The 27,257-nt window shown below is 34.7% G+C and overlaps 1 protein-coding gene across 1 annotated transcript; it reads right to left on the reverse strand.

Moving 5' to 3' along the window:
* Nucleotides 1–6,603: 6,603 nt before the first annotated feature.
* On the reverse strand, nt 6,604–22,062 carry ADAMDEC1 (ADAM like decysin 1). The gene is made up of 14 exons (XM_038573785.1): nt 21,914–22,062; nt 19,844–19,959; nt 18,912–18,988; nt 18,082–18,160; nt 16,571–16,647; nt 15,432–15,618; nt 15,159–15,221; nt 14,380–14,451; nt 13,922–14,091; nt 13,482–13,563; nt 12,675–12,805; nt 11,791–11,968; nt 8,410–8,495; nt 6,604–7,088 (listed from the first exon to the last, which is right to left on the reverse strand). The coding sequence occupies exons 1-14, from the start codon at nt 21,999–22,001 to the stop codon at nt 7,064–7,066; spliced, it is 1,431 nt and encodes a 476-aa protein (XP_038429713.1). The 5' UTR covers nt 22,002–22,062; the 3' UTR covers nt 6,604–7,063.
* Nucleotides 22,063–27,257: the final 5,195 nt, after the last annotated feature.

Below are 27,257 nucleotides of genomic sequence, written 5' to 3' on the forward strand. Positions count from 1 at the left end.
CTCTGCCATGCTTATCAAGGCATCTCTCATTTGGTTTTGACCCTCTTAAAATTGACCCTACAAAATGATCTCCCAAACCATATTTCTTCTTTTCAAACATGGGCTCCTTAAGATTTCAAAAATATTTCAGTCTCCTCTTTAAGTGCTCTCAGTCCTGTTCCTTGCTTTCTTTTCCAAAAAAATATATTATACAAGTTCCCTGACAAAGGTCTTTTGTCTTGTCTTTGACTTTGTTTCCTCATCTGCCATGCAGTGTAATTTTGAGTCATCAAGCTTTCCTGTCTTTGTACTCCAAAGTCTCTTCATTCATCACCACCCACAGAAAATCATTTTGATCAGTAAAATCTTTGCAGCGATACCACTTTCCTTCCTGTGGCCCCAAGTGGCCCCATGTGTTCTTCTCATGGGTGACTGAACTCTGCTTTGATCATGTTTATGGTCCTCACTCACTTTAACATTCCGGGACAGCTTGTCTACCAGTTCTCCGTTGTTTGGCTGTGTCCTGATCTTCTCATGTTTGAATAGAATTCTCTGAGAAAATGCAGGTCCCTGTGTGTGTTTGTGCATGCATACACATACCTGCTATGTCCCTTGGTTCCAGTGATGTCTATGGCTTGGTTAGGTAACTTTTTCATCTAGTTTAGTTATTAAGGTCCTTTTTTCAGTGTGTTTCTGGAGTAAGAAAGCAGCCACACATTGAAAACTGTCATGTAAATGGAGAACCATTCAGATCTATTTTTCTCCTGATAAACTGTCATGATATGAACATTCCCAGAGAATCCTAGGAATCAGCTTAAATCCCGACACAAGTACCTGGATGCCTTTTGACACTGAGAAGACTCCTGCGGACTAAGTGGCATTGCTTCTACTGCTCATTATATATATTTTTTAAAGTTATTTATTCATGAAAGACACAGAGAGATGCAGAGACATAGGCAGAGGGAGAAGCAGGCTTCCTTGGGGAACCTGATGTGGGACTTGATCCCAGGACTCTGGGATCACCACCTGAACCAAAGGCAGATGCTCCACCACTGAGCCACACAGGCATTTCCTGCTGCTCATTTTAATTCACTTTCCTACTGCAGAGAATAAGATGATTAGAAGAAACATTATCATTACATAGATTTCTCCCCTGATTTCTAGAAATAAAATATTTTAAAGAGAATAAGATGATTAGAAGAAACATTATCATTACATATATTTCTCCCCTGATTTCTAGAAATAAAATATTTTAAAGCCTTTAAAGCTGCTTGGCATAGCTAATTCCTTACTTCTTTCTTTGCCTCTTCGTGGATAATAAAGTATAATTAGTCATCATCCTTGGCACAGAAATATCTTACATGCTGTTACTTTGTCTTTTTAAATTTGTATGCTGAAAAGTTGATTTAGTGCAACAACTATTTAAAAATTTGAATAATTTTTTATTATATTTTTAGCTATTAATTTATTATTAAATTCTAAAACATATGGTGAATAAATTTCAATATATTTTAATGGATAATTTTCAAGTTCTAAAAATTCAAAGTGCTACGCTGGAAAGAGTGTCCTATCTGGGATAAACCCCAGTTGCCTGTTTATTCACCGTGTGACATTGGTTAAATCGTTCTGAGTGTTAATATAATCACCTGCAAAATGGAAACATGACTAAATTGTAATGAGTGTGGTGAAAATTAAGTAAGATGATGTGTGGCAAGGACCTAATGTAGTGTCTGATTGCACTTAGAGTTAAGTGTCTTTCCCTGCTTAACAGATGTTAAATATTGATCCTTTGCTCACCTAACCCTGCATTCTGCCATAAGGCATATTACTCAAGGTCATGGTGAAGAGGGGCCAGGAGGGGGCACATTGCTCATTCTTGTCTCATGCTTATTTATGAGGACATTTCTCTCTTTTAGTCTTCACTCTATTCTGGAAACTTCCCTACATCCCCAACTCTATTACTTTGACTTTTCAAACCTTGTTGTTCCTCAAGAACCAAGTTAAGCCATATTTCCTCCAGGAGCTCAACTCTCTCAGGCTGTGTAGATCGCCATTGTTCTAAACTTGTATAATATTTGTAGCCTGTACCACATAACCTGTCACCTAAGGATGTGATTTCTTATATTATTCTGGAAGTATTTCATGTGCATTTAACTATTATCTTCAACTAAATTAAAAATTCCTGGGCAGAAAAAAATTATGCATTATCTATTATCTATATTCATCACTTGGTAATGTATGAGTTACAATGTACTAGTTATACAGTAGATCAAATAACTTTAACTATATAACAAATCAATTAGTAGGGTTGAAACTATATGAATACATGTGTTTTTTAATCACTAAAGAGGGATACATTTGTTTATCCTTGTATGAATTCAATTTTCTTCTCTTAACTTACCACATTGTCAGTTTTGTATGTAAATTATAATAATATCTTTCACTAAAAAATAAACTCCTAATTCCAGACAATTTGGTCAAGGGTGGGGAAAGGAAGAGAGCAATCAGTGTCTTTAGAAAACAAATTACTGGACACTGTACATAGACATTTGTCCTTTGCACTTATCTGCACTTTGCAATAGCATCCTAGGTTCTCATGATTTATGACATACTGTAAGTTTCAATAAATAAAGTGCTGTAAGATGTGAGGTTCAACAGTTTCTGGAGATGATCTCATCAGAATGGAGAATAAATTAGTAGAAATATAAATTATTTGTAAGAGACCTGCTTTAGGACCCAGGGCACTTGAACGAGTTCTAGGACTTCCATATGTTTGCTGTAGAACCCTAGGTAAATCTCTAAACAACCTATTTGGCCACAGATTCTTCCCTTATAAAATAACAACAATAGTACTTGTTATGCTTCTGTCTTAATGATTTCAATAAGATTCAAACTAGGTAAAAGATGTAAAAATACTTGGAAAAACTTACAACACTGATCAGATATATGGTAGTCTCTTGATTTTGCTTTGGTTGGAAACAGAATTATGCTTTTGAAAGAATTATGCTTTTGAAAGAATTTCTAGATGATAAAAACATATCACATTTTGCTGTTAGACTGTATGCATATTGCCAAACATCAAAAGGAAACTATTTAGATGTTTGGTCTACCAACATGTCAACCATCTGGAGGTTTCCAAAAAAAGTATTTAAGTCCTTATTATAGCAATGCTCTTGGAGGTTTTTTGTTTTCTTTTTTTTTTCTGAATAGCTCTGTGACATCTGATAATTTTAATGGGAAAAATTTTCATTTAAACTGGTTATTGGTGATATGCCACTTACACCACCTTTTAAAGTTGTCCAAATCTCTAGGCCACTTTTCTGAAGATGCATATATTTTTGTGACAAATGAAGAATCATTAAGAAATTGAAAATCATGTAATAATAAGTTAGGTGTTGCCCCTTCCCCATGATATATACCAGTTTTTGAAGGTTGGATGTTACAAAGCAGAATTTCAAAGGGCCCATTGCACCTCATTTCCCAGCCCAGATATCTATGTAATGTCTTAAGTAACAGAAGTAGAACATTCTTTGAAGGTGGAAAAGAACTGAAATCCTGACTCCTTTCTTTTGTAATTTATAAGTCTATGTTGGATAGGCTGGCGTAGCCTGACCAAGGCAAATTTCATAAAGAGGTAAGGGATCATTTAGGTAACAACAACAACAACAACAAGAAAACAACAAAAACCAATAAAAGGAAGAGGAAAAGACCAGATTATATACTTGGATTTACTCAATAGGGGAGAAGAGAGTGGAGATGGGCTCATGATCATATTCCTAGGCAAATAGAATCCATCGTACCCCGTGACCTGGCCATTCTGAATATACTGATATGCTTTGGAGAAATGGCTGCATGTATATGACTTAAAAACTTTACATTTAATGTGCTCTGTCAGTGGTATGCTGGTAAAGTTTTACTAATTGACTCTCTGAAAAAACAAGTGCATGTACACACATAAATGCATATATGTTTCTTGTAGATTTTGCTGATATAAAGGATATCTGACATAATTTTAAAATAATAAAACATGTGGTATTCTTTTTTTTTAAAGCTCTATGCTTTTTTTTCTTTTAATTTTTATTTATTTATGATAGTCACACAGAGAGAGAGAGAGAGGCAGAGACATAGGCAGAGGGAGAAGCAGGCTCCACGCACCGGGAGCCCGACGTGGGATTCGATCCCGCCTCTCCAGGATCAGGCCCTGGGCCAAAAGCAGGTGCCAAACTGCTGCGCCACCCAGGGATCCCGGTATTCTTTATTATAAATTCCATATAGCCATTAGGTTTTCACAGAATGCTTTCACTGATTTCTGTTGAGCATTTATGTCTGAGGCCAAACTATATTTGCATGTGATATGTGAGTGTAATTCTGATATGAATATTAATTCATATCTTTGTTTAGGCGAATGAGGGAATTGAAACAACAAAACTATCTATTGGAATTTCACTCATTTGTCAAATATGTGAGTAACTTTGTTGAATTGGACAATAGTTTTCAAATACTGAAAGTAATATCAGATTTTTGTGCTATTCACATTGTAATTGTTTATAAAGGCTCATTTTTAAAATTTAATCTGCATTATGATTTTTTCCAAAACTTTCTTAAGTATAGGCAATAAGCAAGTCAATAAGTGATTAATAGCATTTGCTTATGTCTGTAATATAATCTTTCCACAACAGTCCATTTCAAGCTACCAATGTGACATCATTGAACATGCGGTAGACATGTATAGTTGCACATCGTTATATTACATTTCCATTACACATAGTAGAATGAAACAATCAGAGAAGCATAGGTTAAAATGTAGTGTAATAGGAAGTTGTAAGTTTTGAGTATGTCCTTTGCTTTTGTGATGATTAAGCAATGTGTCAACCTGAAAGCTCTATGAACTGTTCAGAGTAAATACTATTTTTGGTGTGTCTACACGGGTGTTTCTGGACTAGTGTAACATGAATCTATGGGCTCGGTAAAGCAGATTGCCCTCTTCAATGTGGTTGCATGTCATCCAGTCTGTTGAGGCACTGACTAGAACAAAGGGCAGAAAAAGAGGAATTCACTTTTTATTTCCTGTGTGCCTGCTTGAGCTGAGACATTTCATCTCATTTTCTCCTGCCCTTGGACTAAATTAAACTGCCAGATCTCCTGGTTTTCCAGCTTGCAGATGGCAGATTCTGGGACATCTCAACATTCATAATCATGTGAGCAAGTTCCTCATAATAAATAATCCTTCACAAATTTCAGTCTCTCTATAAATATGTCTATGTATATATGATATATAATAATGTATATAATAAAATGCATGTATCCATAACTAAATACACAAATAAATATATTTCAATATGTAAATATATAAATATATTAATATCTATCTAAACATATATATCTTCTGTTTCTCTGAAGAACTCTAAGAAGTCTCTGAGAACTCAATAAGATTTACTATAATTTATTTAATTATAAGCTTATACAGGTTGTTTTTGAGTAATGGCTGTGTTTCATAACCAGCTTATAATATTCCCAAAACATCTAACAATTGACACTCACATGCTCATTTTTCCAGCATGCCATTATGTATAATTTTTGTAGCTCAGTCAGTTTTACTATAAGAAAACTTTACCTGAGCATGAAGAAGGGAAATATGCCAGAAGAAATCCTTTTGCCTTGGAGGAATTGGTTGGATGTCCACATCAGACCAGTGGACAGCAAAAATATTGACAATTCCTGCCTGGAGGCTATAGCATGGCTATCCATGACACCTGTCATAAAGCTTCAATTGTAGCCCTGGTAGTGTTAAACCCACCAATGATAGTGAGGCAGTGAAGGGGGAGACAGGCAACACCAGGAGAAGGGCTTTCTAGAAGGCTATTCTTTGCAAAGCACAATCTTTAAAAGTATGTCTCATTTCCTGTTCCTCCAGTATAAACATCAATGGAATTTTGATTAATTTTTTTTGAGTAATTGTTAAAAAGTATTTTTACAGGAAGAAGTCTAATCTTCTGTGACTGGCCTCAAGTCATTTCATTCGGGGCATTAAAAGATGATGCAGCTTTCTTTTTTCATTTCCACATTATGATGCCCAGTTATCTGTGGCAATACTGCTAGAGGACCACAGGGAAAATATTTTAATTAATTATGTGAGACTTTAACACCTACCACAAACCTACGACGAAGCTCAAAAAAAATTTCATTTTTGAAAGTTACCACACACTAGAATCTCAAAAAGTTGTGGTTTTATTCATTGACATTATGGGGTATATTAAATCAACAGATGAATGGAGCAATCCTTGAATGTCAAGCTAAAATGTAAGCATGAAGACTTCTCAAAATTAACCCTCTAAGTGACAGTGAAAGGATTATACATGATAAGGTGAAAAATGTTTATGTTTAATTAATCTTGACATCATACAGACAACTACCACACTTCTAAGAGCAAGGTAAGTGGAATACTGAGGAGTAATACATGACACATGAATTCTGTTCTCCCTTCTGCCAAAGGCTTCACTCATCAAGGGGTCTTATTTTGTCATGGCTTAAGCCAGTAAAATGAGAGTGGGGTAAAAACATAAGTCACTTGTAATTTTACAGTTCTGACTTGAGCCAACACAATTCAGCAGCACGGCTGAGGGGTTTTGGTCAAAGACTAATTTCTTTTATTCTCCAAAGAGCAGAGTTAAGAACAACCTTCACCATCCTTAAAAATGCATTAAAGATTCAGCTTTAGAAAACAAACCATTTCACTGAGTACGTTTACCTGTTGGCTGGACTGAAAAAAATATAGGAAGTATAATGCCAAGTGAAAAGCAAAATATATCTAAGACAATGGTGAAAATATACAAGATTCTTGGTATGTTTATTTTATTTTATTTTAAAGATTTTATTTATTTATTCATGAGAGACACACAGAGAGACAGAGACACAGGCAGAAGGAGAAGCAGGCTCCTTGCAGAGAGCCTGATGTGGGACTTGATCTCAGGACTCCAGGATCATGCCCTGGGCCAAAGGCAGGTGCTAAACCTCTGAGCCACACAGGGATCCCCAATTCTTGGTATGTTTAGATTTCTTGATTCTTGTCCTAGCAAGTAGCATCTCAATGAAGTAGATCTTTTGATTCACTGATTAAAAGAAAAAAAAATGGAAACAATGGTTACTACAAATCAGAAATATTATGTAACATTGATAATTAACATTTATAAAATTTATGTAATAGTAAGAACCCTACTGAATGATGACAGCACTACCTCCATTTTGTAGGTATTTAATTAGAAACACTAATTAAATAACTTGGTTTGAAGTCCTAAAGCTAGTTTTGGGCAGAATGAAGAAAAGAACTGAAGTTTCCTACATCCAAGTCCAACTTCCTTTCCATGGTACTAGATTGCCAATCATGCCCAGTAATGGGACATGTCTACTTATCATTCCAAGCCCTGAAGTGGTCAAATGGGTATCTTTTGAGATGCTAAGCTTTCATCTTTGTGACCAAATAAGAAGATGGGCATCATTTCCAGACTTCCCTACAGAGTGGATCACATCCGGGGTTTCAGCAGGCCATATCAAATGGGGCTTGCTGAAGGAATGAGTGTTGTTCCCAGTCTTAGGACCTGGATGGTCCTTTCTTAAGGAAGTGATACTTGATGGTGTCTGAGTAGATTTTTCCCTTTATAATGTCTCTGCAGGTTCAATTCCAGAAAAGATTCATAGAATGGGGTTGAGGGTAAATATAATTTCCATATATTTTATCCTGAGTTTTCCCCATTTATGATTTTTTGTTGTTGTTCAGAGACTATTTTTCACTGAAACAAAGGCCATATTCTGTCAAGAGAAGTTGAGTTCCCTGGCCCAACTCATGTAAGATTCTATAAAACACAAAAATAATATGTGGATTATATCTTATTGAGACACTTTACAAGAAATAAAACCATCAAATCATATAGTATATGTTTGTAAATGTTATTGATCTTCTGACTACCTTGTAAATTATCAGTGGTTAATCAAGAATAAAACGTGCTCATCAATAGAGGGTTTTTTTTTTAATAGAGGGTTTTTTAATGGACTTTTCTTTCTCTCATCTTAGTTTGTATTAAACTCATTATGACCTAACAGAAATTTATAGTTTTTAGCATAGATTTAAGTAATCTTAATCTCACAGATGACCATGTAGCCACTTTTCTCATTATTATATTAGTGTACACACAACCCTGGGTTATTTTTGTTCAGTATTGTGGCTTTTTTTTTCCTTTCTGAAATTGAGTTATTTTAAAGATGTGAAGTTAAAAAAATATAAAATAAATAACAAAGAATTTCAAAAATTAATAAATAAAAATGTTAACTAAATTGTGTTTTGTACATTGTAGAACTCAGTGGCATTCCTTTTTCAAATCTGAAATAAGTGTGAGACAACATTTGGGAACAAAGAAAAAGTAAAAAACGTCTTACATGATATGGTTCAGAGTTTCTTTTCTACAGTCAGCTTCAGATTTTAATTTGCAGGTCTTGGCCTCACAGCAAGGATTGGAACATTCCTTTTAAAGCACACACAGTGGGAAAGTGGGTTCAGCATTTTTTCTATAGTTAAGTGCGTACAATTTTAGTACAAGATGGCAAAGAAATTTCATTTTTTAAATTAAATTACTCTACTATACAGATTCCAGAGGAAATGACCAAGGAAACGTAATAATAGAAAAAAAAAGTTAAGTACAATAAAAACTACTTCTTAAAAGGATAAAAATAGAATTACCCAAGAATTATCACAAATAAATTTGGCCTAGATGGTACTGCATGTAAATTAATTTAAAACTTAAAGGGAGAATATTTCTATACTATTCAAACTATTTGAAGCTAGGGAAAAAATTTAAAATTCTCAATTTATTTTACTAAGCCTGCATAATTCTGATAATGAGAGCTGGTAATGAATATACACACATAAGCACACACATACACTACACACATGTATGCATGCACATGCACACAAATACATGCACACACACATGTATACCTACGCACATGCATGCACATGCACACATAAACACACAAATACACATGCATACATAAATACACACAATTCTCATTTATGAATATAAATGCAAAAGCTTGAATAAAATATTAACAAAACAGCAGTTTATTAATATAATAAGTCTCCATTACAACTATGCAGGGTTTTTTTTCACCAAAAGTAGAAGGGTGTCTCCATGATACAGAATAAAGTAATATTATCTATCACATTAAGAGATCAAAGGTACAAAACAACTAATATTATTGTGATAATGGCAAAGACTAAAAAATAAAGAATATATAAAGAAAGAAAATCTGATAAATAGCAAAAAATATCTAATAAAATAAACAATAAGCCACAGATTATTTATAGTCTATATTTTTATGAAAATTCTGACAAATTCTATGAGAGAATGAAAAGATATGAAATTGTAATAATAATTGGAAAGTATAAATCACATTTTCATTCTTTATATGTAATAAAATATTTGACTGGGGAAAAATAGAGAATCAACTCTAAAAACAATGGATGTGTCACTAAGATGGCTTTTCAAGATAATAAGAAAATAACATCAAAAGGAGTAATAAAGTAGAACTTAATATAAAAAAGTAAACATTACGTATACTAATAGCAAAAAGAAAAATAGGAAAATCTTCAGAACAAGCTTCATCATATGCAAGAACTACGTGAAGAACTTTATATTTAACTTTCCTGAGAAACTCAAAGGCAACTAATCTTTTAAAACAATCATATTGTGAAAATGCCAGTGGCCCTCAGAGAAAAATATGAATTTCATGTATTTCAATCGAATCTCAATTTTATTTGTGGACAAATTGATAAAAAAAAAAAATACCAAGAGCTATATGGGGGAATGAACACTGAAGAATGACTATGCAAATTACACCCTCCAAGATGAACACACTGCAGGTATAACATGCATTGCATGGTTACAGCCACTAAAATAGTGTGATGCTTGTGTGACATGTCTAGACAGATTGATGGAATGATTGTTTTTAGGACCTAGAAAAAGACCTAAATAGGTACAAAAAAAAATAGTAAAGTAGCATATGAAACCATGGAAAATTGGATTATTCACTAAGAGATACTATATAAAATTTATATACTACTTTTAAGGTAAGAAAACAGCTATTTAAAACTCGGCTGTTCATAAGCCTAACTATAGTTCTATTCCACTCCTTAAGAAGAAAATCAACACAAAATGGAAGCCCTACAGGAGCTGGCATATCTACTTAGAGCATATTAGATCTTACACATCACATGGACAGTGTTTCTCTCTCTCTTTCTTTCTCTCCTGTTCCTGTCAGTGTGTCCTGACCACACGCCATGTGTCTGCTGAAAATCAGAAGTACCTCGGAATGTGAACAACTTCAATTGTCTTCCACCCAAGAAGCCATATGGGAATTCGAGCAAGTAGGCATGAGATAACCTTACATCCAGCTTACTATAAAGTATCAACTCATTTTTAATATTTCATATTTCATTATAATTAAAAGAATATTTGTAATACTCTTTACAAATTATTAAGTGATATCATGAAATCCTCTAGTGTAATTCAACAGCTTAAAATGTGTAAGTAAATAACTGAAGCATAGAGAGATTATATGCCTTCCCCATTGTCATGGAGCTTCTTTTTTTTTTTTTTTTTTTTTTTTTTTTTTTTTTTTTTTGTCATGGAGCTTCTTAAAGTAATGAATTAACCTTGGGCTGCCACAGGCTTCATTTGTTACTGGCTTTTGATCTTTGGAACTAGTTACTTAACTTTTCTGAGTCTCACTTATCTAAATTGGGATAACAAAACCTATTCAGTAGGTTTGTTGTGAGTAATAAAAGAGATATGGTATACATAAAAATTTATTTTTCAGATTGACACATTAAAAAACTCTTCAAATATAACTCATTTTTTTTTTCAGTCTTAAAAGAAGATTGCTAGAAACACAGAATGTTCTCTTAGAAACTTAATGCGGGATTGCTGGCAAATATTCTATCAGAGACATTCTTTAAAGCACACTGATACTTTGCAGAGGTCAGATTTTTATAAAGATTAACAGAATTATAATTATTGTACAGAATTGTAATTATCTTAGATGTTTTATATTAATAGCCCATTTTCTACAGGTTTATGTGATTTTTCTTTTACTCCTTCTCTGTGTCATTTACTGCCTGGTTTATACATTGGCTTGGTGAGGGAAGGCCTGGTCTCACTATGGAGAGAACTTCTAGATCTGTAATTGTTTTCGCTCAACAAACGATTAACTGTGACTTACTTGATTTAAGAATTTCTGACTAATATGTCTAGGAAAGATAAGTGACATGTGATAGTTAATGATTTACTTCTTTACATCAAACTTTATGCAATCATGTCATAAGTGCATCCTGGCTTTTGAAATGCCTTTCAAATGTGTCTAAAATCAGTATTAAAAACACAAGTGCAGGGCACCTGGATGGCTCAGTCAGTTAAGCTTCCAACTCTTGGTTTCAGTTTAGGTCATGATCTCAGAGTTGTGAGATCGAGCCCCATGTAAAGCTCTGTGCTCAGTGTGGAGTCTGCTTGGGATTCTCTCCTTCTTTCCCTCTCCCACTGCCCCTTCCCTCTTATGCACTATAAACAAACAAACAAATAAATAGATAAATAAATAAAATCTTAAAAAAAAGAAAGAATCACAAGTGCAAGCCTATTTTTTACTATGATGCCAAGCTTGTCTTTAGAAAGAATTTCCAAAAGAATATTTCTTGATGAAGAAAACAGCATAATTCTCATGCTGCAATAATTCTAATGAGTTTTTAAACTGTGGATATTTTCATACCTTAGGAGAGCCACAATCACAATCTTCTCCTACTTCCAGAAGTTGGTTCCCACATACTGGTTTTGTTATTATATTTTTAGGAATTGGTGCTTGCAGCAGGCACTTTGGTTTTTGAGATAAAATGTATCTCTCAAAATGTGAACGGCAGGATGTACTGAAATCCTTCGGGAATTTTGAACTGTAACCAGAAGAAAAATCATGATATCTAGTGATAAATGAACATGAGAATCTGACTTGTCTAACTGTAGCACCTGGTTCAATGGAAATTCTAAATTCAGTATCCTGGTTAGGACTGTACTACGTTACATGTGGAAGGAGAAAGAGCATTATTTGGAAAATTGTTTTCTTAGACACTGGGCTTGTAGAACTGGAAGAATTTAAATTCCTCTGTGGAGGCGATCACTCACAATATTATTATCACAATAATGTGATTTTTGTCATTTCCTGTTTGATTTATTTCACTTAGCATAATGCTCTCTAGATCCATCCTTGTTGACATGAAAGGCAAGATTTCATTCTTCTTTATGGCTGAGTAATATTCCACTGTGTGTGTGTATTTGTACGTGTAGCAGTTTCTCAATCTATTCATTTACTGATATGTTACTTTCATATTTTGGCTATTGTTAAAAATATGTTAAAGTTAAAATTATTTTAAGTTAAAATAACATGGTTACCATACTAATAATCTCTCACTTGGCATATTTGGAAATCTTAAATAATGAGCACTGATAAGCTGGTAAAACCTGTGCATCAAAAGATTATAGGGTGAATTAATGGAACTCAGCCACTGGTAAAAAAAAAAAATACTCATGCACATAGATTGCATCTGAATTCTTTAAGATTTAAGAAATACATATTTTTTCTCAAGAGTGACAAGGCCTCACCTCAGATACTGGTTCATCACACAACTCCCTGAGGGACACTTGGTATAATATGGAATATCAGGCATACCAAGGACATGACCCAACTCATGTGACATCAGTCCTACAAGAGCCACATTGTTCTTTTTCTTAGCCTGGAAAACAGAAATATCTATTACTTAACATATTTAGCTATTTCCTAGTTAATAAAATAGTTCAACAGATGAAAAATAATGAGTCATTAACCTCCTTTCTGTGTCATTGACTATTGTAAAATGTTGAATTAACATTTGAAATGGTTCACTCCAGTGAATCCAGCCATTGAATCAGTGCTCAGTAAATATTTTCTGAGCTAATAAGGAGCTCTTGGTAAACCATAAATAAATTAAGGTAATTACATTCTTCATTCAAACTACTGTACTAGGTATTCAAAGGCCTCCAAAACCTCTTGTCATAATGCTTGATATTGGTAGTGCTTGGCCATATGACACTAAAATGCACCTTCTCTGACCTCTCTGACCATTGATACTGAAGATAATTTAAAGTTGGCTCAGGCCACAGAGGGCATCTGAGTTTCCTTTCTGTTCTAATCTTCCTGTTCTTATTCCCTTACTCCAACTAAAGAATGAAGACTTCTGGGAGGGCCAAGGTAAGGAGATACTCTGTTTCATAATCCAAGGTATCTTCAGTGTAATGATTTACCAATAGATTCATGTCTATTTTTAGTTACTGGTTCAACAAATGTTCTTTGTGTTATCTCTGTATAATGCATCATTCTAGTCTTCATAGAAGACACAGAAACACAAGGAGCCTTACTATGAGTTTACAAACCTCAATAACAGCAACTGAAGATGGAGAACACAAGGAATTTGATGCTGCCATTCCTACACGTCGATTGTCAAAGCCAAGTCCACTGTGTGAAAATTACAGGCATATTGTCACAATCTGAGTTTTTGGAACCATTAGCTTTTGTCAGTTATATTTTAGACTTCCCATGTTGCTCCACCTTTTTTACACTCCCTAGGCCCCAGAAAAGCTTCTGCTATTTCATAGTGTTATATGATCACAGATAATCATTACATCCAGGAGCCCATTTTAGTAACCTGACATGGATCTCCACATTCTTACAGGTGGATTCCTAATGGTAGAACTTCAGGCTCTCTGATAACTGCTTGGAGAGATAAAACTGAACAGAAATCTCTGCCAAAAACCCTTTGGGGTAACTATCCACTCTGCCTACATACATCTGGCCCTGGCCAGCATGTGCTCACCTGAGTAGCTGTGCATGGTCATGTATCTTCATTTTTCTCAGGTTAGAACGATGCCAATTCAGAAAGTTGTTAAAGGTATCACCTATGTTGGATACCACGTTGATCTTATCACCATCAGACCAGATTTCCATACCTACCAATGCCACTTGAATGTCTAGGGTATTATAAATCTGTGGGAAGAGCATTTTTCTTCATGAAAATATTTGAGATTTCTTTATTGCCATAGATATTTTGTTGACTATAAGTGATAGATAGGTGTACTGCATTTTTAAAATAGAAAGTCTAGAAGTTGCTTTTGCTATAGTATGTGTGACTTTATTTTATATTGATCCTTGTGTGCTAAATTCCCCAAAGCTGCTGACATGAAACAGGACCCTCCCGACTCCTTATTTGGCAAAACCATAAGGAAGTCCCAAACTTCTATGTGGGAATACATGCTTCTTAGGCAAATATCTTACCACATTGAGTAGGTTCATCACATCAAACACAAAGCTTCTTATCGAAGTTAGATTCCCCTTGTATATGTTATACTATAAAATACAAAATGCAAACATGTTTTTTAAAAAAAACTTGATATGGTACAGATTTTAACATTTTAAGAAAAAATACACATTCCAACATAAGTAAAAGCATGTTCATTCATCCCTGACTTATATAACACTGTTTCAACAAAGTGTTTTTAAAGAAAATAATTTTTTGGTAGGAAAAAAATAGACATTCATATATATTTCACTTTTTCACTGAAAAGTGAAAGAAAAAGTTGAGGAAACCAAATTAACAATTTTAATATTTCTAACCAATTCAGTGTTATTAAAATTTGATTATAAAGCAATATTTGCTAATTTAGGATCACAGATTCTAGTATTTTATGGATATAAATATACTTTGTAAAATGTATATAGTTCTGTATCTACTTTATATTTTATATAATAGAGTGAGAATTTTTAATATATTTTAATAAAACATTCTTTTTTGTTTTTCATCATTGTGGTTGATTTCTTACAGCTATCTGGTATGAAGTATACTTCCAATATCTGAATATATTGGCAGCAGGTGGATGTTAAAGGGTCAGTGAATGAGTGAGAATTACTGCCAGCAAGGCAGGTAGAAAATACATGATGACCAGGTGGCCAGAGTCTGCATTTTCACCTAGGATAGCTTATTTCCTGTGTTCACTTGATAAGAAAACTTAAAGATTGACTTAACTGCCCAAGAATCATATACAATTCATACTCACAAAGGCATTATCCAGCACCAAAAAGAGATCAATATATTTCTCAGCCTGAAGAAAATCTTCTTGCTTTACAAAGAGTAAAATAACATGGTTAATATTTATCCTAAAAGATTGAAAAACTTGCAATGAGCTTTTTTTTCCCCAGAGGGAAATTAAATTTAAGAATAGATGAATTATAGGGTTTACCGATATCAGTAACTGTTGAACACAGCGGTATATCATATATCATTGCTGAGACAATAGTAAGAAATGATGACATAGGAAATCTACACTTACCTCTGGGCTATTGAGTGACCTAGAGGTTCGAATATGGCCTTGCTTCCTGCCAACATTTCTTACACCACAAGTGTGATTAGCCAGGTCTAGTTCCTCCTGGTTGTATGTGAGGATAGCATGTTCTTCTTGGTCTGTGCTTTTCAGAGGCTTTATCACATATCTTTGGTTATGATGTGTGAAGTATCCCCTGTGAGATACAGAGACTCATATTTCAAGATACTTTGCCACACAGAGTCACAGTACTGACAAGAACGGAGTATACCTCTTCCCAAATCCTAAGCTTTAATTAGTTTTCATTCATACGCCTTCCAGCTAACTTTTACTAACTTAAGTTATAATCAGTATTTGTCAATAGAAAAATGAAGAAAAAGAAAATTCTAAACAAGAATTGCTAAGCTGAAACTATCCCAAAGAATTTAGAATTTATGTCATAAGCTCCATAAATACCTGTCCATAGTTTGTTTATACACTTAGCAAATAGGAATATCATGGAGGATGAAGTAAACAAGTGTTTAGATGCTAAGAACTCCAGAGATAAAGAATCATGAGCAAATTATCCAGAGGATCAGGCTGGAGCTAGTAATAGCTTAGAGAATTCTTATTTTTAGCAGGAAAATCAGTTCAGAAATGTAAAGTGAATTCATATGATGGAGGATTACAAATGCAGACTAGATAGTCATTAAAAATTACATTGATGAAGGCATTTTATGATATGGGAAAGGCTTAAGATATGTGGTATGAATCATGTTAACAGAATAATTAGGTATATTTGTTTCATATTTCAACCACATAAAAGATAAACATCTCTATGCATAAAGGCTGAAAACATGACAAAATATTAGTGAAAATGACCAATCATAAGCACAATTTTGTGGTTGTTACTTTTTTATTTGTACTTTTTCTTACTTTCCAAATTTTCCCTAATTTGCAAGAATTATCTTTGTAAGCAGAAATATTCACATGTGCATATGAACACATACACTTATAAAATGATTGTAAGGGTGATACTTTATTCTTCATTTTAACAGCATTTTATCTATGTAGAATATTTTGCCAAGATTGTAAGACGACATCCAGGAAGACTCAATTCTGTATAATAGAATGGTGCTTAATGTTTAATAGTTTTGTAAGTGACTCACCTCAATCCATTACAAGTATTAATGCTGGCAACAGAATCGTTTTCATTTAGTATGTGTCCTTTATAGTAGCAATGTTCCTAAAGATGGAAAAAAATATTTTTTTGACTACAAGAATAAACATATCATGATTGTGGTGAAAGCTGTTATTTTGAATATGTAGGGAGGTTCTTCAAATAGCCGCAGTAGCCAAACCAGTTCCCAGAAACAAAAACAATGAGAACTTGAGAGATTTAATAATCTGTTCCACTATTGACTTTGGAAAATCCATCTTTGATGGCTGAGTTGTCTTTCTGGCACTCATTTCAAGAAAGAAAAGTCCCAGGAGTGCGAACTTACGTGGGCTCCTGATGAAAATGGGCGCTGCATCTGAGAAGTGGCCATCTCCCCTGGGATTGATAGAGGGCTCTCAGGTCTTAGCACCCACTTTTGAGAATTTGGCTTCCCTGTGCTGAGTCCCTAAGACACTGTGCATCACATATCAATAAAATGAGGTACCCATTTTTCTAGATTCCAGAGTTCTCAAGAAGTTACACTACCACTCCTGATATTAGCTGGTCCAACCTGTCATTTTAATTGGTGTGTTAGTGGAATCCCTTTACCAGCATTAAAACCACAGAAAATTTGTTTACAACTAGAGATTCAGACATGATTGGTGCTCCAAGTTAGCAAAGTAGGAGGTCACTTATGTAGAATGATCCAACAAAGTTTTTATTGTTCAAAATAAACTGACTTGTTTTAGGGTCAGAAATTCCATCCACATTTTTCTTGCCTTTGGAAGAAACCTTGTCATCATGAACATTTTCCTGTAAAGGACTTGGAAAAGGTACCAAATAGAGATATCATCAGCCATTCACACTTGAGCATGAATTAATTTAAATGTTACCAAAAATCCAGGTATCCAAGAAATGAAGTTTTTATGTGAGAAGGGAACAAAGAACCATTTTGTAACAGCAGTTTTGTCTTTTTATAGACATACATGTTTGGGGTTGCCCAGGGAGAGTGGCTCTGAGAAATTCACTTAGCTTGGTAATACACCATGATTGTCTTTTTGTATTCTCTTCCTTTCCTCCCTTGGCATTGATTTTCTATGTCTGACTCTAGGCCTTGGCATTATCTCTAGCATGTAGGTTTAATGAAATATAAAATTTAATTAATTAAATAATTGATATCCCATTTCTGGTCTCAGGTATATGCGTATATTATTCACAAATAGTAAATAGCTAAATGATGTTTCAAGTAGGTATGGGGGAGAATATTTCTAACTTTTTGATAAGATGGTCTAGAGGAAAGCGGACTTGTAGTTGCTTCTACAAATGCGATACTTTGAAGCCTCCCACTATCATTAACCTTGTAAAAAAGCTGACTATGATTTTCTCATCTATTGTCTCATTGGTCATAGAAGAGCACCTTGCTCTCTAGTCCTTTATTTCTTTTTTGTCCTTGGACCCTATGCATCTTACAACATAAATGGCAGATCACAGAAAGAGTCTCAGAAAGCATTCAGAACTTACCATGTTCTGAGGGCTGGTAGTGATTTCCTCTCCCCTGGGTGAGTAATATGTTTCAGTGTAGTCTGGCCCCAGGAGATGTCTGCAAAGTTCAAAAAATTGCAAGATACACTTAGGGTGGTAATAGGGGCTAATGTTCCTGATATGATATTCAGCACTAAAAGAATGATTATGCCTACAGTGAGAAACAGCAGACATTTTGACCCGTTGATCCTTTTTCTAACATTGAAATGCTGCTACTGAAGCAAATCAAAGCATTAATTATATCCATTAGATTAAAGGGAAGAAATGCCCCCAGATACTTTTCAGCTGCAAATTCTCTGTCCTCAGATGGGTTATTTCGGAATTCTTTGTGCCAAAGGCCCAGCCTGTAGAGGGTCTCTGAAGGGTGCTGGGTCACAAATATGCATAAAAGACCATTATATTCAGGGAGAAGTTTACTAACAGATGTAAAGCTTGGTGGAGCCCAATCCCCAGAAATCTATCTCAAGGCTATGTGCCCTGAATGACTCTTACATATGTTCTTATCAAAGCAATGGGAAGCCACATCAACATTTTGAGTTCATATGGGTAGATTTTCAGTAAATTGGGAGAAGATTAGGAAGAAAAGCTTTTATCTGCATTGTTCTCCTTGCTTTATATTTTGCATGAAATTTCCTTAGAAAGCCTCAATCTTCTTAGATAACATTAGCACAATATAATAATAATACCTAGAATTTAATATATTTCATGTCTTCTATCTCAAATCACAGTAAATAGGGTCTTAAGAAGGTTTATTTTTCATATTCTGTTAATATAATGTAGTGATCAGACTTTCAGGAAGTACAACTTACTTGCTTTTTTGCAGGTGAAGAACAACTTCTTTTCCATTTAATACAATCTGATACTGAAGTTCAGGTTCATATCTTTCCTACAAATATTTAATAATATATTGATATCAATTTATACTTCTGAGTCTATCTAAAATAATTATAATACAATGATAAATTTAGTATACAGGGAAGCAGAATTGCAAGTACCTCTACTATAAAATGGTTCTTATAGATTTCAAATATATAAAATAAAACATAAATTTTATATTAAGATGGATTTCCAAAAAGTACAATAATGCAGTAATAATACTCACAGATTAAACTAACTCTACTATGTAAGATAGGAACTTACTATTTGCCCCACTGTAAAGTATACTGTCCTGTGTATCCTAATGAATCATTCATGGTATAATAATAGTAAGGCATGTATTTTTATTACTTTAAAGCCAAGTAAAATATACCAAGGAAAACTAACTAGAAACACTAAGGATTAAGGTCAAAATTATAAATATTTGCAGTAATGTAACCAAAAGTTAATATCTTTAATAAATTTTGTAAATCTTGCCAATTAATGAGATAATGGTGAATTCTCCATTAAAGACAAAATGGCCAAGGAAAAGGCAATTCAGTGGGGCAGGAGGTGATGGTAGGGTTTGGTGAACTTGGCAAGAAACATTTCTTTCTAGAAATGATTGCCCTTCATGTGCTTCCCCCTATCCTCCAAACTTGAAGAAATGTCTAAGCAGCTTTATTCTTTCTGATAAAATGATATAGTTAACTCTCTTCTTACTGCTTAAATGTAAAAGCATCCTGAGAATTCTGCATTCTTTCCTAGACCAAGGGAGCTGTAGATATGGGCTTCAAAAGGAACTATTAGGCATCACCTCTATTAGTAAAAAGGCTCTTTGGTGGCTCTTTGATTGTGAAATCTCACCATCATTCACATTACTTACATCTTTGCCATTCTCTGTCTGGTGGTTTTGTATTTCCCTTTTGTATAAAATGTGTAGTTTTTTAGGTCGAACTACTTCATAGAGCTGTAATTCAGGTGTTTGCTTTATGGCTATTGCTAGAGAAAAAGAAATAATATTGATATAATACATTTAAAGGTTTTGGGTTTTGTTTTGTTTTGGGTTGGTTGGCTTTGTTGAGATGGCCTAAAAGACTCCATTCCCATCCAGAAAGTAAGCATTAAGAAAAGCAAGGTCTTCCTTCCTCCTTCTCCTTATCAGCTTTGATAACAAAGAATTTAATTTTGCTCTATCTACTTATTGTGGAAAGATATGGAGATGATGAAATAATTCTTCAGATGATCTCTCAGTACATCAGAGATTTTTAGAACCAGAATTCTTCCCTGTGGCCCAGTTCACTCTTCCAATGTAGTCCTCTTCAAAATTGTTGATTTTCCTCTCTGTGTTCTCAAAGATCTCTGTTTTTACTTTCTATGTCTTTTTCTCTTTGTGGTGCAAAGAGATTACCCCTGATTACCCCTTCCAAAAATCCAATATTTCATTAGCAGATAATACCTCATTTTGGGGACACCTGGGTGGCTCAGTGGTTGAAGGTTTGCCTTTGGCTCAGGTTGTGATCCTAGGGTCCTGGGATTGAGTTCCACATGGAGCCTGCATGGAGCCTGCTTCTCCCTCTGCCTATGTGTCTGCCTTTCTCTGTGTGTCTTTCATGAATAAATAAATAAAATCTTTTAAAAAAATACCGCATTCTTAGGGAAGACACTACTTCTGTAATGATAAACTATTATGTTCTTTCTCTCATTAGCATTTGCTCTCAAGACTTCAGGTTTCATAGTAAGCAAAGTTTTTTTTATCCCCTGCTGGGGCAATTTCAAAGCATCAGATAGCAAGTAGGAAAATTAGATAGCAAGTAGGCTAAATGTGCTTCTTGATACACTTGGTATAATAGTACATAGACTGTTTTGTATTTTGCTTGCATCTAGTAGGAAAAGAACTGATATCAGAGCCAAAATATGTGGTCTTAAGTCCTAACTAAATGGTCTTATAAAAATTATTTTGCTTTCCTATCAGTTTACTTATCTAAAATGGGGATTCATGTAAAAATTAAATAACATGAAAAGTATAAAATTATGTAGCACCAGTCTAGGAAGATGGGAGGTGCACCTTATCTACTTTTTCTTTTAATTGTTCAATCACCCATCAAAGTCAGTCTTATTTTTAAATGCTCCCATTTTCAAAGATAAATGTCAATGCTTAGAGACAATTCCCCATTGAAAGACAGGGTGACCTTGGGAACACCAAGAAGTTTTACACCTGATTGAGGTGGGGAACCTAAAGGAAAATAATCAAGCAAAAATTTTCTCCTACTCAACCCCCAGAGTTTGGCTATGGTGCTATCCCAATAAGGACTCCTTACACAGGAAAATAGAAAGTCTATAAATATATTTCTAAAAGTTTTTTTTATTCAATGGAGAATAAGAATCCAATTAATGGAAAAAGTTGGGGGGTTGAGGTTAGAATAAATTTAATAGATCTTTATGAGTAACCGTTCAGTTGGTTAAGTTTTAATTTTGCTTAATATTGCTGTTAAGTCTAATTCAGTGCTAATTTTACTTAAAAGTCTTCCTTGTCATCCATCCTAGCACAGTTTTTGGTCAAATTCTATCTTGATAGATGATTTTCTCCTTATGGAGTAGAAAATATCAATGTTATTCAAGATAACATTGGAGATGGTGAGAAAATTCTTGATTTCTGGCCTGGAAGTTAATCCTCTGGTGTTATTTGGTTTGTGTGCATTTTAGAAAATACAATTATAGATCTAGTAGCATTATTGAATGAGAAATGAAATTTCAGGTACATCCTAACTAAATTATTATACCAATCACAACACCTTGACTATAAGCACGGAGTTTATGTAAATTGAGTAAATATACCAAAATGCCAACAGTAGTGAGCTTTGGGTCATACAAAAATGTTGCTTTCTCAAGAGTACTTTAAAAATGCATAAAATAATTTGACTTTTGTATAAGATGTCAGTATTGTAGTGCTTACCTTGAGTTTGAATGATGAGCCAGAGGACAGAAAGTAGGGTCAAAGACATGTTGCCTACTGCAGTTAGCTGAGAAGTGGCACAGAGCATGAAACTGGTCTTCCCAGCACTCTAGTTTTATCTTCCAGTACTTATCTTTACAAATTGAAAAAAAAAATTCCACAAAAAAAAAAAAAAAAAAACCTCAAGCATTCTTTGTGAGATTAGAGAATGTTTCTTAATAGTATTGGGAAATTGCCAAGAAATTGCAGTGTCAAGATCATGAGAATGTTCCTCATTTAAGAGAGGTGTTTATGTCTGTGGTTACAGCTTGTTAAGGAATTTCTATCTGGACAGCTGCTTAGCCCTGGTGTTTCTATATTGGTGGGAAAGAATCAACTGAGACTGAGATGCTTATGTACATATTTGTATATTCACCAAACTGAACCATCACAATTGCTATTCAGTAACCTTATAGAGATTAATATAAAATTTTAAAAATATATTAGAAATCCATACATATTTTGAGAAATTGGCACAGAGAACACAGAATCTATAAAGCAAGTAGGTAAGATCTTACAATCTTACATAATGTAATCTCTCTTATCTTTAGTCTCCTTATATATAAAAACAGGTAATAGCAATACTTAGCTTCTTTTTTTTTTAAGAAATTTTTTTTTTTTAGATTTTATTTTATTTAGTCATGAGAGACACAGATAGAGAGGCAGAGACAAGACAGAGGGAGAAGCAAGTTCCCTGCGGTAAGCCCGACGCAGGACTCGATTCCAGGACCTTGGGATCATGTTTTGAGCTGAAGGCAGATGCTCAACCACTGAGCCACTCAGGTGCCCAGACCTCAAGCTTCTTATAAAATTCATATAAGATAATACACACATGCATGCACACATACACATGTAAGATACAAAGAAATGCCCAATGTAAATTATTTTAACAGTATGTGCCTCAACCAAATTATCTTGTGTATGAAGTATATTTGAAGCATACTATGAGTTCTACTACAGAGAAATACAGCATTTTTCTGATTACCAAAATAATGCATTTTTATGGTCATAAATATCAAGAGAATATTGAAGAAAAAAGTTGATTACCCACTGGCCTATTAGAGGAAAGTACTTCCATTTACATTGTAGCATTTTTATACATTTTCTATGTATTAATAAAAAAAAGAAATAAAAGAAAATTAAAATTTATAAATTTTAGTTTTTATTGTATAGAGGATTTTGGGAACCTGTTATTTTTTTGCACAGCATGAAGCATTTTTTATATATGTCTCAGTATGTGTATATTTCTCTGATTGCCACTTCTAACTATTCTTGTGGGTAAATTACTAGTTACTAGAAATGGTATTATTTAGTTAAAAAAGGAAAATCAATGTGAGATGCTTCATATACATTGACATGGGACTTTGCAGAGAGTTATCACCATATACATTTCCATTTATAGTTTTCCCAGTCTAGAAATCTATGCTCTTTAACTGATGAGGCTACTTTTCATCAATACATTTGGGAACTTGCTAAGATCTGATTGTAAGTTTTATAGTTACTTCTCTATGTCTAGCCTGTTTTCTATCCTCTTGCATTCTTTTGAGTCATTTAAGTTTTCTCTGTAATTTTATACTTGTTTTGCTGATCCAGAAGATAAACATTTTACATACGTCCTATTGTGGTTGCCATTGAAATTTAACAGAATATAATCTTAATTAACATCTCTACTATCAATAATACAAAGCTTTGACATGATTTAACTCTTCTCCACAACACACTCCTTGCTACCTTACATGGTGTTGTCAAATATTTTAGCTCTATCATGATTCTCACCCCCCAAGTTATTCGTTATCATTAGTTGTGTGTTTATACAGATGATGCTAATTGAAATCACTCATATATATACACACACACACACACACACACACACACACACACATGTACCACCTTTTTTGCCCACAGGTTCTTTTAACCCCAGTTCTTTAAAAAAATAGAAATTTCCTAGTGAAACATATAGTTGACCCTTGAACAATGTGGTGGTTGGGAATATTGAACCCCTGTGCAGTTGAAAATCTGGTTATAGCTTTTGACCACCCAAAAACTTAACTAATAGCCTACTGTTGACCAGAAGCCTAATGATAACATATTCGATTAATGCATATTTTGTATGCTATATGTATTGTATACTGGGTATACTTATAATGAGGTAAGATATAGAAAAGAAAATGTTGTTAAGAAAATCATAAGGAAGAGAAAGTGGATTTATAGTATTGTACATATTTTTCTAAAAAAAAAAAACAATCCAAGTATAAGTGGACCTATGCAGTTTAAACCTGTGTTGTTCTGGGTTAACTGTATTCCTTGATAAACACTTCATTGAAATTTTCTCAGAGAAGTACTTTCATGATTTGTTTTGTTTTGTTTTGTTAAATTTTTGCTAAGAGTGCATTTATTTTACTCTATTCTTTAATGGTCGTTTAGCTAGAAATATAGTTTTATTTTTTATTTTTTTAAGGATTTTATTTATTTATTCATGAAAGACACAAACACACACACAGAGAGAGAGAGAGAGAGAGGCAGAGACACAGGCAGAGGGAGAAGCAGGCTCCATGCAGGGAGCCTGATGTAGGACTTGATCCCAGGACTCCAGGATCACACACTGGGCCGAAGGCAGGCGCTTAACCTCTGAGCCACCCAGGGATTCCCAAAATATAGTTTTAGAATGAAAATGTCTTTCGGTATTTGGGAGCTATTTTATTACCTTTGGCAACTATTTTTGCAGTTGAAAATTCTATTTTCACTCTATTAATTGGAATTTCCTTTTGTTCCTATTTGTAATTAATAAATTATCCAAGAGTATTGCAAAATAAGTTAAATATTTATGGAGACCATGTTAAGTTTGAGTTTATATTAAGTTAATACTACATTTCTGGGCTTTCCAAGATGACTCTAATACTAACTCTACTTTTGAGATATTCCTGAAACAAAGTCTAATTAAGATAAATCTACAAACAGATACAATTTATACAAATGGTAAACATGATGATTGAGATAAGTGTGTTGTGTTAGGGTAGATTTTAGAAGTATATCATTTGGTGGGTGGAGAGAACTAGATAATATTAATTGAAAATTAAATAGGGAAGAGAAGTTAAAATGCAGGAGGAGTAAGGAGACCCAAAGCTTGCCTTATTCCTTGAACACAGTTAGATAAATATCAAATCATTTTGAACATCCAAAAAACTGATCTGAGGATAGAAAGAGCAAAACTGCACAACTAGAGGTAGAAAACACTGCCATAACCTGGAAGGCTGATCTGTGGAGAGTTGATATGGGGGATAGAAGCTGCAGCTGGTATGAAGAAGAAGGAGCCTTGATCATGGAGAGAGGAGTGAGAGAAAAAGAAAGAGTGAAACCACATGGAAGGAATTGCACAAGAAAAACTCTTTCCCAAAACCATTGACTGGGAAAGAGGAGGAGATGAATACCACAAGGTTTTTTTCTTTTGTTTTGTTTTTAAGATTTATTTATTTTAGAGTGAGGGAGAGTGCAAGTGGGAGGAGGGGCAGAAGGAGAGGGATAGACCTGAGATCGTGACCTGAGCTGAAATCAAGAGGCAGACATCTGACTGACACACTCAGGCACCCCCAAATACCACAGGTTTTTAGAGAGCACAGAATCTGAAGTTTTAGAGGTCTGTACCATCATTACGATCATGCCTGGCAGGCTTCATGGTATGCCAGTGGGGAAGGAAGATGGAGCCCCAGGAGTGGGCAGCATGGTCTGAAGAACCCCTGGGTCATAGGGAAGAGGCTCAGAGTACATTTTGGGGGTGATGGCACAGCTTCTCCAAGAGCAAGAGAACCGGCAGCACCAGCATGCTGTCCTGTCCTCTACCATTGGAACAAAGACAACAGCTCAAGGCAGCAAACTTTCATGCTGGCTTTTAGCTGCACTTTACCACAAACCCTGAACTGCTATATGGTTGCACAACTTATTTCTGGGACAAGTCGGCACTGGCTGCAGTGCAGCAAGACCCTTACTCAGAGGATCAGCATGGGTCCAGGCCATGTAGATCTCTAAAACTTGGAGTTTTGAAATCCAGTCATTTGTGCCTGAGATAAAACACAGGAGTGTTGTGCAGCCTGACAGGCAGACAACTGGAACACAGGCAGGATGAAGGCAGGGATCTGGCAGCAGCCTGAGACACAAGAGAGGTAATTGTTTGCTCTTCTGAGAGGGCTTCCTGAAAAGTGGTGGGAACAAGCTCTTGCTCTAAGGATGAGAGAGCATGGCAACGCCATTCTCTACCCCCATCAGCCTTGACTGACTTCAGGGAGCAAAACAGCACCACCCAGTGGAGGCCAGAGGGGCTTACACTGAGCCCCAAGTCCTGTGACCTGCAGGTGCATCTTCATTAGGGGAGTTCACCTAAGAATCAGAGCAGCAGGCCCCTCCCCCACAAGGCCCCTACAAACCACTCACTTGCACTGAGTCTACTAATTTAGAGTGCTGCAGAGCTTCAACTCTAGGAGAAATAAGATATAGCTTCCCCTTTTTCTTTTTTATAATTTTTTAAAAGATTTTATTTATTCATTCATGAGAGACAGAGATCGAGAGAGAGAGAGAGAGATGCAGAGACACAGGCAAAGGGAGAAGTAGGCTCCATGCAGAGAGCCCGACATGGGACTCAATCCCGGGTTCCCAGGATCAGGCCCTGGGCTGAAGGCAGCGCTAAACCACTAAGCTACCTGGGCTGCCCACCCCTCTTTTTCTTTTTTAATCTAACTTCTTTTCATGAACAGATCAACACACATGTAGGATCTAACTTCATTTAATTTTTTTTTTTAATTTTTAAAAATTTATTTATTTTATTTTTTTCTAGATCTAGCTTCCTCTCATAAGCAGACCAAAACACACCTAGGATCTAGCTTCTTTTTGTTGTTGTTGTTATCTGTTTTTGTTTTATTTTGCTTCGCTTTGGACCACTTTTTAATATAGTCATTACTTTCAGGAGCAGGAATACAACAGGCTTTACTAACAATCACACACACCAAAAACCAGTGACCCAGACAAAACAAGATAGAGGAATTCATCCCAAAAGAAAGAATAGGAAGAAGTTGTGGCCAAGGATTTAATCAATACAGATACAAGTAAGGTATCAGAACCAGAATTTAAAACAATAATAATAAGGATACTGGCTTGATTTGAGAAGAGCATAAAAGACACTAGAGAATCCCTTACTGTAGAGATATAAGAACCATAACTAGTTAGGCTGAAATTAAAAATACTATAACTGAGATGTAAAACTAAACGGATGTAATAACAATGTGGATGGATGAAACAAAAGAATGAATCTGTGAAA

The sequence above is a fragment of the Canis lupus genome, chromosome 25 (assembly GCF_011100685.1).
Source record: "Canis lupus familiaris isolate Mischka breed German Shepherd chromosome 25, alternate assembly UU_Cfam_GSD_1.0, whole genome shotgun sequence".
Classification (NCBI taxonomy): Eukaryota; Metazoa; Chordata; class Mammalia; order Carnivora; family Canidae; genus Canis; species Canis lupus.

Coding starts and splice junctions, on each gene's coding strand:
- ADAMDEC1 (XM_038573785.1), bottom strand. CDS start 22,001: ATGCTCTGTGCCACTTCTCAGCTAACTGCAGTAGGCAACATGTCTTTG. Junction 11,969..12,674: donor GTGATGAACCAGTATCTGAG/GTGAGGCCTTGT, acceptor TTCTGGTTACAG/TTCAAAATTCCCGAAGGATT. Junction 8,496..11,790: donor GTGATTGTGGCTCTCCTAAG/GTATGAAAATAT, acceptor GTGCTTTAAAAG/GAATGTTCCAATCCTTGCTG.